Source organism: Sinocyclocheilus anshuiensis, unplaced genomic scaffold (assembly GCF_001515605.1).
Source record: "Sinocyclocheilus anshuiensis isolate Anshui unplaced genomic scaffold, SAMN03320099.WGS_v1.1 scaffold674, whole genome shotgun sequence".
Lineage (NCBI taxonomy): Eukaryota > Metazoa > Chordata > Actinopteri > Cypriniformes > Cyprinidae > Sinocyclocheilus > Sinocyclocheilus anshuiensis.
Window position 1 is genome coordinate 417,087 of NW_015542395.1, and position 13,841 is coordinate 430,927.

The following is a 13,841-nucleotide window of genomic DNA, read 5'->3' on the forward strand; positions in this document are numbered from 1 at the left end:
TTTTCAAAAATATATATTTAGAAGTAATTTATTTAAAAAGTTTAATTTAATTAATTGAATAAAGTATTTTAAATATTAAAATTAATTTAATAAAAATGTTAAAATGCATATATATTTAAATAACGTAAAAATATTTGTAAATAATTAATTCATTGAAATTAATTAAAATTAATTCATTAAAAATGTATTTATAAAAAAAATGTTAAAATAAAAAAATATAAAAAAGTCTTTAAAATTAATTTATTTAAAAAAAAAAAAAATGAAAATTTGTATACAAACATAAATGTATTCATTAAAAACTGAATAATTGATTTAACACACACACAGTTGACCTACATGATGAACGGGGTCGTCGCTGCCCTCCTGCTCAGATGAGTAACTCTCCTCCTCTTCCTCGGAGTAGTTATCAATGTCTGGAGAACGATCTGAGCCCAAGAAAACCACAGAGAAAGCATGAGGAACACTATACATTCATTTCATTCACTTTACTTACACTGAACTTGCAGATCACAGTCACATGACTCTGGAATACCTCATTCTGATTGGTCAGTTGCTTTTAACCGCTACACCAAACCAGTAAAGTCGCTGGTGTCTCACCGTTCATCTTGGCTTTGGGTCCCTCGCGGTCAATGGGCTGACTGGACAGAGAATAAACCCGGATCTCAGCCACCGGGACGGACACGTCCTTCAGCTGACTGTGCAGACCCAGGACCTGAGCGCCTTCGGTGGGGTGCTGCATCACCTGACAACACCAGCAATCATCAGTTAACACAGGAACGACTGACACGCGGCAAGTCAGAGCTGTCTGCGCCTCACCTCAGCCATGTTGATGAGGCCGAGCGCCAGCGTCTTGTAGCCCAGGATGGTCCTGTTCTTGTACCTCTTCCTCCTCTGCAGCATGATCTGCAGCTTGTTGGCGTCTCGTTTCAGGAAGTGCGGATACTGAGAGGACACAGAGACGACTGTGAGTGTTAGTTTGAGGCCATACGCACGTGAAGAGACTGTGCTGACACTCACCTGTAAGGAGAACGTGAGCTGCAGGTCTGTCTCCGTTTGGCCGCTCGATGGCAGGAGGATCTCATTGGAACGGAGGATTCGCTTTGAGCCCTGAAAGAGAAACCGAGAGGACAGACAGATGGTGAATAAACATTATTAGATGCGGGAAGCGCTTCGTCTTCCAGATCTGCGTAAGACAGCAGAAAACACAATTAGGGGACTGTAAGATTTCTTTATGTTTTTGAAAGCAGTCTCTTGTGCTCATCAAGGCTGATCTAAAATACTGTAAAATCAGTAATATTGTGAAATATTATTACAATTTCAAATAAATGTTTTCTATGTGAATATCTGTTCAAATGTAATTTATTCCTGTGATCAAAGCTGTATTTTCAGCATCATTACTCCAGTCTTCAGTGTCACATGATCCTGATGCTGATTTGCTGCTTCAGAAACATTTCTGATTATTATTATTATTATTCAAAACAAATAAAAATTAAAAACAAAAAAATGAAATAGAATTCTTCTGTAACATTATAAATGTTTGTACTGTCTCTTTTGATCAATTTAATGCATATTTGCGTTTTGTAAAAATACTGATTTCTTTCCAAATAGTCAAATAAATTACAAATAAAGCATAAAAAAATGAATTATTTAAAAAAAATGTTTTGAAACAGAAATCTTTTGTAACATTATAAATGCCTTTACTGCCAGTTTTGATCAGTTAAATGTGTCTTTGAATAAAAAGAAAAAATATTTAAAATAAAATATTAAACTAAATAAAAATAGTAATTCTTCAAAATAAATAAATAATAAAATTACAAATAAAACAATTTAAATAATTATTTAAAACAATTATTTTGTAACATTATAAATGTATTTACTGCCAGTTTTTATCAGTTTAATGTGTCTTTGAATAAAAAAAAGAAAAAATATTTAAAATAAAAAATAATATTTAAAAAATAAAAAATTAAACTAAATACAAATAGTAATTCTTCAAAATAAATCAATAATAAAATTAAAAATAAAATATAATTAAAGAATTATTTAAAACAGAAATATTTTGTAACATTATAAATGCATTTAAATAAATAAATTACAAGTACAAAAAAATAATCAAAAATATTTTGAAATACAACCTTCTGTAACATTATAATTATCTTTAAAGTCAGTAAGATGTTTTAATACATCTTACAAATTAAAAATCAATTAAAAAATAAATCGGATCTCAGCCACCGGGACGGACACGTACTTCAGCTGAATGTGCAGACCCAGGACCTGAGCGCCTTATTAATATTTTAATAATATTTAAAAAAAAAACTACGTACACACTAACACTTATTTGTAATTTTGATAGAAACAGAATGTGCAGTGGGTGATATTGTGGGGCGGGACTTGAGGTTATCCATCAGGATTCGATTGGATCATAAAAAGTGGGCTGTGATGTTATTGGTTGATATTATTTTGCTGTCGTTTCAGATGACGTGCACAATATGCCCAGAATGTGCATTTAAGTTAATGCAAATTAAGTTTATTTATGTTTCATGTTGAGCGAGAAGAACGAGTGAAAGAATGCCTCACCTGCAGTTTGACAGCGATGACCACAGACGTCAGATCTTTATCCAGCTCCTTCAGCATCACCAGCTTCTTCAGAGTCAGATTGAAGAGCCTGCCAACACAATTCAATCCAATTCAGTACACCATGACACAATATCATAACAGCTTTCAATCGATTCTAATGGGACTGATGCAGTTTAGTGGTGTGGTGAAGCGCGGCTTTATCGAGACAGAATAACAGCACATGAATAAACAGGTGTGTGTGTCGTTTCTGAGGGTCAGGGAAGGTTAGCGAGCGCATTATTTACAGTCGCACTCTCACCGGCTCCTGAAATACAGGCTCTTCTGACAAGAGCTTCTGCCATACGGATCAATAACAATCTGAAGCAGCTATTGACCAGACGACAGTCTCTCACACACATACACATACACACACACACACACACACACACACACATACACACACACACACATAAAGTCAGAACTGTCACGAGCCACAGGGTTTAATTTGGTTTTGTTTGTGTATGTTTTATGACTCTCAAAGCCGTGATTCCCATCCACTTACATTATATGACTGACAGACTGCAACGGTTTGAGTTAAAAATCTCCGTTTGTGTTCTACTGAAGAAACAAAGTCACCTACATCTTGGATGCCCTGGGGGTAAGCAGATAAACATCAAATTTTCATTTTTGGGTGAACTATCCCTTTAAATACAATGTCCATATATTATATTAATTTAATTACACTAAATGTTATGTGGCTACTATTCCATATATAGTATTTTAAATTTAGATTCAAGTATTTAAACAAATATCAACTTATTTAACATCTATTACAACACGCTACAATGCGGGTAAATCACTCGCAGTGGGTTTGATTATTGCTTCAGTTCACTCGACTGTAAAGCTGCGCTTGCAACACAACAAACGAACGAACGAACGAACAACTCCTGCACTGCTGCAGCATCAGGTCACGCTACACCGGAAACACTAATGCTTTCAAACAGCGACTGAAAATATTGCTAGTTAGTTATTCACTCCTCAACACTGACGGCTGCACAACAAAAGAGGCCGAAACCCATCGTCACTCGCTCTTGTGCTTGTGCAACGGAAGCGAAATATTGTGACATTAGTGCTTAATTCATTGTGAAACGTACACGGCAACAAAAGCAAGAAAGCACGTAGTGATGGGTCGTTCCTGAACGATTCGTTCATTTTGAACGAATCTTTAATGTGACTCGGGAAGAACGAGTCGTCTTGGGGAGTGATTCGTTCAGTCGCGCATGCGCAACATCTAGGGCTGCACGATAAATCGCATGCAATATTGCATGCGATTTATCGTGCAGCCCTAGCAACATCCTATAGGTTCTGTACTGGAATTAGTCAAGTAGATCACCTGTTTCGAGTCTTCGGGTTTGAGTCGTTCGTTCATCCCGTGACAGCCCCATAAGCTTAACCAATGCAGTTTGAGCCGGAAAGAGACTTAATAATAATAACCAACTCTTTATTACCTTTGTTACAACATTCAGTGTTATGGAAAATAACCATCATGACAGAAATTCACACATTTAGAAACTGTAAGAAGTAAAAAGCTACAATTTGAGACCAGAAACGCATCACGTAACTGTAAGAGTAAATAATAATTATAATAATGATGATAATAATAATAATAATAATAACTATGCACCCGTTTGTAAGGAAGCTTGTAAATTAACTAATTTCTCTATCCAATGCTGTCACGTCACGTGACAAAAGAACGAATGATTCGAAAGACTCGAGAGATGAACTAATCAATTCTCTTTCCGGCTTAGACTGCATTGGTTAAGCTTAGGGGGCTGTCACGTGATGAACGAATGACTCAAACCCGAAGACTTGTCAGATAAGAGGTGAGGTGAGCTAATCATAGACTGAAGACCCAGCTAAACAATGAATTAATCTTTTCTGTTTCTTATAGCAGTTTTGAATTGTTTGTAGTGTGATCAACGTTTGCGTAAGTAGTAGACGTATTAGGGAAGTAACACGTAACATTGTAATTATATTTTGCTAAAATGAACGAAATGACTCGAAAAAAGATTTGTTCATTTCGCTGAATGAGACTCAAAGGTCCGAGTCGGTAAAATGATCCGAACTTCTAGAAGGCAGCGCGATAACCGTCAGCAGGAGAAAGCCTCCGCGTTCCAGGAACGCTGGCGTCACGAGTTCAGGAGGAACTGGAAACCCAAGCTCAATTAGTCATCAGGATTTCAGGGCAAACACTGCAGCTAAACGCTTGTTATACACGCCAACGGGGCTTTTAGTGCGAGAAACACGACCACAGCAAACTGAATTAATATTAAAGAGTGACATCAGTTTCAGACAACAAGCGTCGAGATGAACTCCTTGCATATTCATACGCGAGCTCTACTTTAAACATGCTAAATAAAGACGCTCGACGTCTGAAACATCCAGCAGATGGACGTGTGTTTCTGCACAGCATGGACAAACTCTCAGAAACCCAGACCGAACCACACTGAACACTCGAGCCGCTTTCTTTGATTAATAATGAATGATCCTAACCGCTCCAGTGTGTGTGTGTGTTTGCATTTACAGGACGTCACACCTTCAACACGGGTTTATCTTCCATAAATCGGGTTATTACAGTCATAAAGCTAGAGATAAAAGCTGCAGGGGTTCATAAAGTCTCAATGGACGGCTCCTGAAGTTTAGGAAGATCAGATGAACTGCAAACACTGCTGAGCTTGTCTGGTTTGCAGTTTTTGGTTGTGAATGCATTTCTACTGTTGTCAAATGAAGAGAAACACAATAATTACATCAAAACCTTAAACTAACACTCCTAAAACAGAGATTTTCATTTTTTAAACAATATGTGGACCAGTTTGCTAGTGTACACCAACCTCAAGCATATTCTACCAAATTTCTGAAACACAGGCGCAGATATATTATTTAATTTAAAATAATACAGTGCTTATAACACACATATAAGCACTATGTTATTTTAGACATGCCACCACTGTTCAAACATTTAGGGCCAGGATGTTCAGCACAGGGTTTGGAAGAAAACATGTCAAGCTTGTATTTTTGTTTGCATGCAAAAATTCTTCAAAAATAAAAATTGAATAATACAAATATGCAAAAATAAGTAAAAAAATAAACAAGTAAAACATTAGTCAAGCAGTAAATAAGTCAAAATAAATAAAGCAAAAAGTCATTGAGTAAATAATTAAATCAAAAGAAATATATAAAAATAAGAAATATATAATTATTTATAATCAATTTCTGTAAAGCTGCTTTGAAATTGTATGCATTGTGAAAAGTGCTTTACAAATAAATGTGAATTGAATTAAATCGAAAAGTCAAATAACTCAAATATGTCAAATAAATAAATAGACTTAATGTAAACTACCATTCAAAGGTTTGGGGTTGGTAAGTCTCTTCTGCTCACAAAGGTGACATCTTTTTGCTCAAAAATACAGCAAAAACTGAAATATTGAGAAATATTATTATATTTTAAATGAACTGTTTTCTATTTGAATATATTTTAAAATAAAATAAAAAAAAAAATTCTGAAAACTGTTTTTGAAGAAACCGTGACTTTTTTCAGGATTCTTTGATGAATAGAAAGTTCAAAAGAACAGCATTTATTTGAAATAGAAATCTTTAGTAACATTATAAAGGTCTTTACTCTCACTTTTGATCAGTTTAATGCATCCCTGCTGAATAAAAGTAGTCATTTCTTCTTACTGACCCCAAACATTTGAACAATCGTGTTTGAATGTTGGTTTCTCCTGCAGTCGTGCTCCTGAGGGCCGAGCGTCTGCTGCCACACACAGAGGTCAGAGGTCAGAGTCCAGCGCTGTGATCTACAGCCGTTTGTCAAACCCCCTTCAGCTACAGACAACACATGCCATCCATCACTGCAGCTGTGTGAGCGTGTGTGTGTGTGTACGGCTTGATTAGTCTGAAAAGCATCTGACGGTGCGGAGACGAGATCTGATCACTCGGAGGCTCTTCAGAGCGCTGAGTAAAGCGCTGCGCAGGTCTGTGAGACGCTTTCGCTCGCTGTCAGAAAACACTGAAGGAACAGCACAGCAGACGACAGCAGAAACTCACCGCAGGGTTCGGAGAAAGAAATGCAAAGCTTGTATTTTTGTTTATGCACACACAAGAAATCTTCAAAAATGACACTAAAAAGAGCTCACAGCTGTCGAAACGGCCTGCACGACGACATTCAGGTGTGACTTAAAAATGAAAATGAAAAAATTAAAATATGTAAAAATACGTTTGAAATAAATAAATAAATAAGTTAGTCAATGAGCAAATAAATAACTCAAAACAAATGTTAAATAAATTAAGCAATTTAAGAAATGTCAAAATATATAAATAAGTCTAGAACTAAATAAAGTAAAAAAATAAAATAGTAAATAAATAAGAGCATGCATTTCTGATGTGATATAAAAATACAAATGTAATAAAAATATGTTAAAAATAAATAAACAAGTAAAAATTTAAGTCATCAAGTAAATAAATAAGTTAAAATAAAAAAAAAAGAAGTCAAAGTGTCAACAAGTAAATAAATGAATAAGTCAAATAAATAAGTCAATAACTAAATAAATTAAATAACTCCCAAAAAGAAATAAGTGAATAAACAGTCCAATAAACAAAGAAATACAAAAATAAATAATAATAAATCTATCTGTCTATCCATCTCTATATATTACATGTGTCTGGAAACAGTATTGCTGATTCTTATAAATCTGTACAAATGTTTACATTTATATACCTTTTAAACGGTGTGAAACCCTATGCCAAAATCCTTTAAGGCATCTGCCAAAAACATATTCCTGAAGAAATATCATAAATCACATGCTAATATCATCATAGAACATCATGCCAACGGTCAGTAAATGAGGCTTAATGAAGCTTTTTAACATATTCTGCTCACACACTCCTGTACGCACATCTGACCTTGTCAAGGAGGACACGTTTATAAGTGTATGCACACACACACACACACTCACACTCACACTCACACACACACACAGCACAAACACTGCTGCTGGAAGGTGATTGGCTCTTTGTTGTCACACATCTGTCTGTGTTTTCAGTGCCAGCGTCTCTGGAGTACCTGTCTTCCCTCAACACACACCGTCATACTCTCTGTTCCTTCCCTGACCTCAACCTCCGCTTTCTCTTCCCATCAAAACTCAATATTTTCTACCCTTTATTTTGCTCTGTTCTGGTCCAAATAATTGTCCTAATGCATAAATAAATCAACAGATAGATAAAATATTATAAAACAAAATATTAAATATAATATAATAAAATATTATATAAAAAAACAGTATTTAAGTATTTAAAAAACAAATCTAATATATTATGTTTTAAATAAGTGTAAGGAAAAATAATAAACTTTCAAATAATCTGATTATTTTTTTAGATTAAACATTTAAGTAATCTGATAAAAATGTTATTTATATATGTGTGGGTGCGTGTAAGTATAAAAAATATAATACATATAAAAAAGAAAATTTGGACATTAAGTGTTGTTTATTTATTGGAAAATATATATACACACTATATACACACACACACAGATATAAAATACATAACATACCTTGTAAATAAACAATAATTCATGTATCAACTATATTTTTCAATATATATAAAATATTTTATAATCTATATTTTTAATGATATATATATATATACACTACCGGTCAAAAGTTTGGGATCAGAACGATTTTTAATGTTTTTTATAGGAGTTTCTTCTGCTCATCAAGGCTGCATTTATTTGATCAAAAATACAAAAATGTATTTTTTTGAAAGAAATTAAAACTTTTATTCAGCAAGGATGTGTTAAATTGTTATGAAGTGATAGCAAAGATTTATATTGTTAGAAAATATTTATATTTTGAATAAATGCTTTTTATTCATATTATTATTATTTAACTTGCCCTATTTGATTTACGATCCATTAAATTGATTAAAAGTGACAATATCAATTTATAATGTTAAAGATTTCTATTCCAAATCAATGCTACAAAAATATAGAAATGTTTCTTGATCATGTAACACTGAAGACTGGATTCATGATGCTGAAAATTCAGCTTTGCATCACAGAAATAAATTACATTTTAAAATGTATTACAATAGAAAACTGTTATTTTAAACTGCAAAATTGTTTCACAATATTACTGTTTTTCCAGTATTTTTGATCAAATAAATGCAGCCTTGATGAGCAGAAGAGACTTCTTTAAAAATATTACAAGTCTGATCCCAAACTTCTGAATGGTAGTGTATGTATGTATGTATGTATGTATATATATATATATATAGACAGACAGACAGACGGACGGATAGACAGACGGACGGACGGACAGATAGATAGATAGATAGATAGATAGATAGATAGGACGATAGATAGGACGATAGATAGGATGATAGATCGATAGATCAATAGATAGATGATAGATAGATAGATAGATAGATAGATGATAGACAGACAGACAGACAGATAGATAGATAGGAGATAGATAGGACGATAGATCGATAGATAGGAGATAGATAGGACGATAGATCGATAGATAGGAGATAGATAGGACGATAGATCGATAGATAGGAGATAGATAGGACGATAGATCGATAGATAGGAGATAGATAGGACGATAGATCGATAGATAGGAGATAGATAGGACGATAGATCGATAGATAGGAGATAGATAGGACGATAGATCGATAGATAGGAGATAGATAGGACGATAGATCGATAGATAGGAGATAGATAGGACGATAGATCGATAGATAGGAGATAGATAGGACGATAGATCGATAGATAGGAGATAGATAGGACGATAGATCGATAGATAGGAGATAGATAGGACGATAGATCGATAGATAGGAGATAGATAGGACGATAGATCGATAGATAGGAGATAGATAGGACGATAGATCGATAGATAGGAGATAGATAGGACGATAGATCGATAGATAGGAGATAGATAGGACGATAGATCGATAGATAGGAGATAGATAGGACGATAGATCGATAGATAGGAGATAGATAGGACGATAGATCGATAGATAGGAGATAGATAGGACGATAGATCGATAGATAGGAGATAGATAGGACGATAGATCGATAGATAGGAGATAGATAGGACGATAGATCGATAGATAGGAGATAGATAGGACGATAGATCGATAGATAGGAGATAGATAGGACGATAGATCGATAGATAGGAGATAGATAGGACGATAGATCGATAGATAGGAGATAGATAGGACGATAGATCGATAGATAGGAGATAGATAGGACGATAGATCGATAGATAGGAGATAGATAGGACGATAGATCGATAGATAGGAGATAGATAGGACGATAGATCGATAGATAGGAGATAGATAGGACGATAGATCGATAGATAGGAGATAGATAGGACGATAGATCGATAGATAGGAGATAGATAGGACGATAGATCGATAGATAGGAGATAGATAGGACGATAGATCGATAGATAGGAGATAGATAGGACGATAGATCGATAGATAGGAGATAGATAGGACGATAGATCGATAGATAGGAGATAGATAGGACGATAGATCGATAGATAGGAGATAGATAGGACGATAGATCGATAGATAGGAGATAGATAGGACGATAGATCGATAGATAGGAGATAGATAGGACGATAGATCGATAGATAGGAGATAGATAGGACGATAGATCGATAGATAGGAGATAGATAGGACGATAGATCGATAGATAGGAGATAGATAGGACGATAGATCGATAGATAGGAGATAGATAGGACGATAGATCGATAGATAGGAGATAGATAGGACGATAGATCGATAGATAGGAGATAGATAGGACGATAGATCGATAGATAGGAGATAGATAGGACGATAGATCGATAGATAGGAGATAGATAGGACGATAGATCGATAGATAGGAGATAGATAGGACGATAGATCGATAGATAGGAGATAGATAGGACGATAGATCGATAGATAGGAGATAGATAGGACGATAGATCGATAGATAGATAGACAGATGATAGACAGATAGATAGACATATAGATAGATAGGACGATAGATAGGACGATAGATAGATAGATAGATAGATAGATAGATAGATAGATAGATAGATAGATGACAGACAGACAGACTAGATAGATAGATAGATAGATAGATAGATAGATAGGAGATAGATAGGATGATAGATAGGACGATAGATAGGACGATAGATCGATCGATAGATAGATAGATAGATAGATAGATAGATAGATAGATAGATGAAAGATAAATTATAGATAGATAGATAGATAGATAGATAGATAGATAGATAGATAGATAGAAGACAGGACGATAGATAGATAGATAGATAGACTGATAGATGTGCGCACATGTGTGTATAAATATAAAATATAAAGAAAATTGAAATATTTCATTTTTATACATTAAAACATTTACAAATATCGGAAATAAACATTTATTTTAAATATATAGGCTATATATCAAAAATATAAAATATTTACAAAATTTTGATATATTTTTAAATGTTATTTATACACATTATTAAATATATTTTGTAAAATAATTGTTCATATATTTATTTTTTTTTTTTTTTCCGTGGTGTGCTTTAAAGGTGAACATTTCCAGCCAGTTTCTTTACAGGGTTTTATCATGCTGCGCTTTAGTGTTTGCTAAACAATCTAACAGTAATAATGATCCGTTTGTGTAATGGACGTGACCTGAAATCAGCCTAATTACACAGGCATCCTTAACACTCGACACTCACACAACCTCCTGACTGCCTCACCCGCTAAACACAGCTCTGCTCACCCAGAGCGGCTCGAGCGCAGATTAATCTCTGCCAGGGTGTGATTTCCTACTAAAGTCACATTACGGCGCATTAAAGCACATCACAGCAACAGACGCCCGTGTTTCTCTGGCCCGATCCAGACACCATTAAACGCTCAAAGCAAACAAACTGGATAAAGCCCAATCCATTAATCAGCCCGACGCAGCTGTCCTGAAGCGCTGGGCCGTTCTGGCTAATCCAAACAGCGCGTTTCCCTCGCGGGCCGCGCTTTGACGGCCGTCCAAAACCAGAGTCAGTCACTCTCAGCGGTTTGATCCATGCATCACAAACACACCATCAACAGCTCTCACAGCGCTCGCCTCCCACTCACATCCTCCTGAACCCGCGGAAATATCTGCCGTTTCCATGAGCCATTTGGTGTTTACCCAAACGTTTCCTGCTGAAATCGTGCCGAAAGCCTCTGCAGACGCGCGGATGTTCCAGGCTGAACCGAAGCAGCGTCCCGGGAAAGCTCCAGCGTTATTGCTAACACCCGACACACGTTAAAGACTAGGGATGGGTGTATCGATCCGAAGTATCGATATATCGATACTGACGCGAGTATCGAAACTACCGATACTCAAACAAAAAATATCGATACTAAGGTGTGTTTTATTTACCAGTGATTTTGTTTATTTAACAAAAAAATAATAATGCCTACGTTTTAGTACTCTTAGTAATTTAATACATCTCATAATTTAAAAGTTTAGTTCAGAAGTATCGAATCGGTATCGATATTGACGATACTGCCTTGAAAAATATCGGTATCGTATCGAAAACAAAATAAGTGGTATCGCCCATCCCTATTAAAGACACAAAACACCCGATCCCCACGAGGTCCCAGGGAGCCTCTCGCGAGTCCAAATTAATGACAAAGAGCACAGCACAGCGTCATTACCATGTGTGTGTGTGTGTGTGTGTGTGTGTGTGTGTGTTAACGGCAGGGTTTGGGAGTAACTAACTTAAACTAGCAACTCTACTAGCGTGACAAAAGTTCAGCGGTTTTCAGGGGCGCTTTTACCGTCACAAACCACTGTGTAGCAGCACGTGCGCTGAACAGGTTTTTGTCATATTTTACTGCAAATACGCACCGTGAAATGATGTAATAAGCAAGGATAGTTCTAATAATATTTATTACAATTTTACAAAATATGTTTTGTTAAATGCATATGTGCATCATTTTCAACTGTATAAATTATGGTGTTTTATTTGTTTGAGCCAGATAAATAATATTCCAACAACTACAATTCATATAATATGATATAATTGACCATTGTTCATCTTTTTCAGCTAATATAAATTATGTCTTACTGTGTATGTGCCAGATTGTTATTAAAATAATAATAATGAAAATGAATAACAACAACAACAACTTTATAATTAGTTAAATGCTTCTGTGCATAATTTTTAAATATATAAATTATGGTGTTTTATTACGTTACTATTATTTATTATGTGCCAGATAAATAATATTTAAAAACACCAATTATAATAAAACATTGTAATTTCATAAAATACGATTAGCTGCTTTTGTGCATCATTTACATTATAGTATTTTTGTGTTTGAGCCAGATAAATAATATTAAAATGAAAATGATAATAAAATCAGAGAAAAAAATGAAATATTAGTTAAAATGTGCCAGATAAAAAATAATAATAATAAAAATCAAAACAATAATTACAAAATATAATTTTTTAAAGCTGCAGTCCGTAACTTTTGGCGCTCTAGCGGCTAATAAACAGAACTGCGTGCGTCTTGCGGAAGAACATTGTAGCCGGAGCTACTTCTCTCTGTTTATGTCTATGGCGAATCACGCAGGTACTGGGCTCCTCCGCAGCGGTACCTACCCGAACCGGTCTAAATAGTCCGAATATAAACACTTATTATAGGTGTACCGTAGTGATTCAGGATAAGCCAAAAACACGGTTTGGAAAATGGATTCATGGTGTACTTGCTTATTATATAAATTTTGTTGATTTTGAACACACAAAAAAGTTACGGACTCCAGCTTTAAATGTAGTTGTGCATAATTTTCAAATATATAAAGTACAATGTTTTATTGTGTTGTGCCAGATAAATATTATTGCAATAATAATAATAATAATTCGTCTCACTTTATCATATCACAGACATTGAGAATCTTCTATCTTGGAAAGCAGTGGTTGTCCTCAGCGCTGAGGCTGCTATGAGGTTGGGAAATGACTGCAGGCAGGAAATGGAGCTGTCAAAAAGCAGAAGAGACTGACTGACTGACTGACTGACTGACTCTCCCTCCCTCTGTGCTTCTCTTTCATCCTCTTTCTCATAGTCTTTCACTTCCTGCTCCATTCTTCTCCACACACACACACACACACTCACACTCACTCACACACTCACACTCACTCACTCACACTCACACTCTCACTCACACTCACACTCACTCACAC

At 35.0% G+C, this 13,841-nt stretch overlaps 1 protein-coding gene across 1 annotated transcript in view; it reads right to left on the reverse strand.

Moving 5' to 3' along the window:
* Nucleotides 1–13,841, reverse strand: part of pacs1 (phosphofurin acidic cluster sorting protein 1) — a 64,937-nt gene that overhangs the window by 23,146 nt on the left and 27,950 nt on the right. The window contains 5 exon segments of the mRNA XM_016492043.1: nucleotides 337–425; nucleotides 598–742; nucleotides 817–942; nucleotides 1,018–1,107; nucleotides 2,575–2,662. Coding sequence (XP_016347529.1) covers nucleotides 337–425; nucleotides 598–742; nucleotides 817–942; nucleotides 1,018–1,107; nucleotides 2,575–2,662 — 538 coding nt within the window.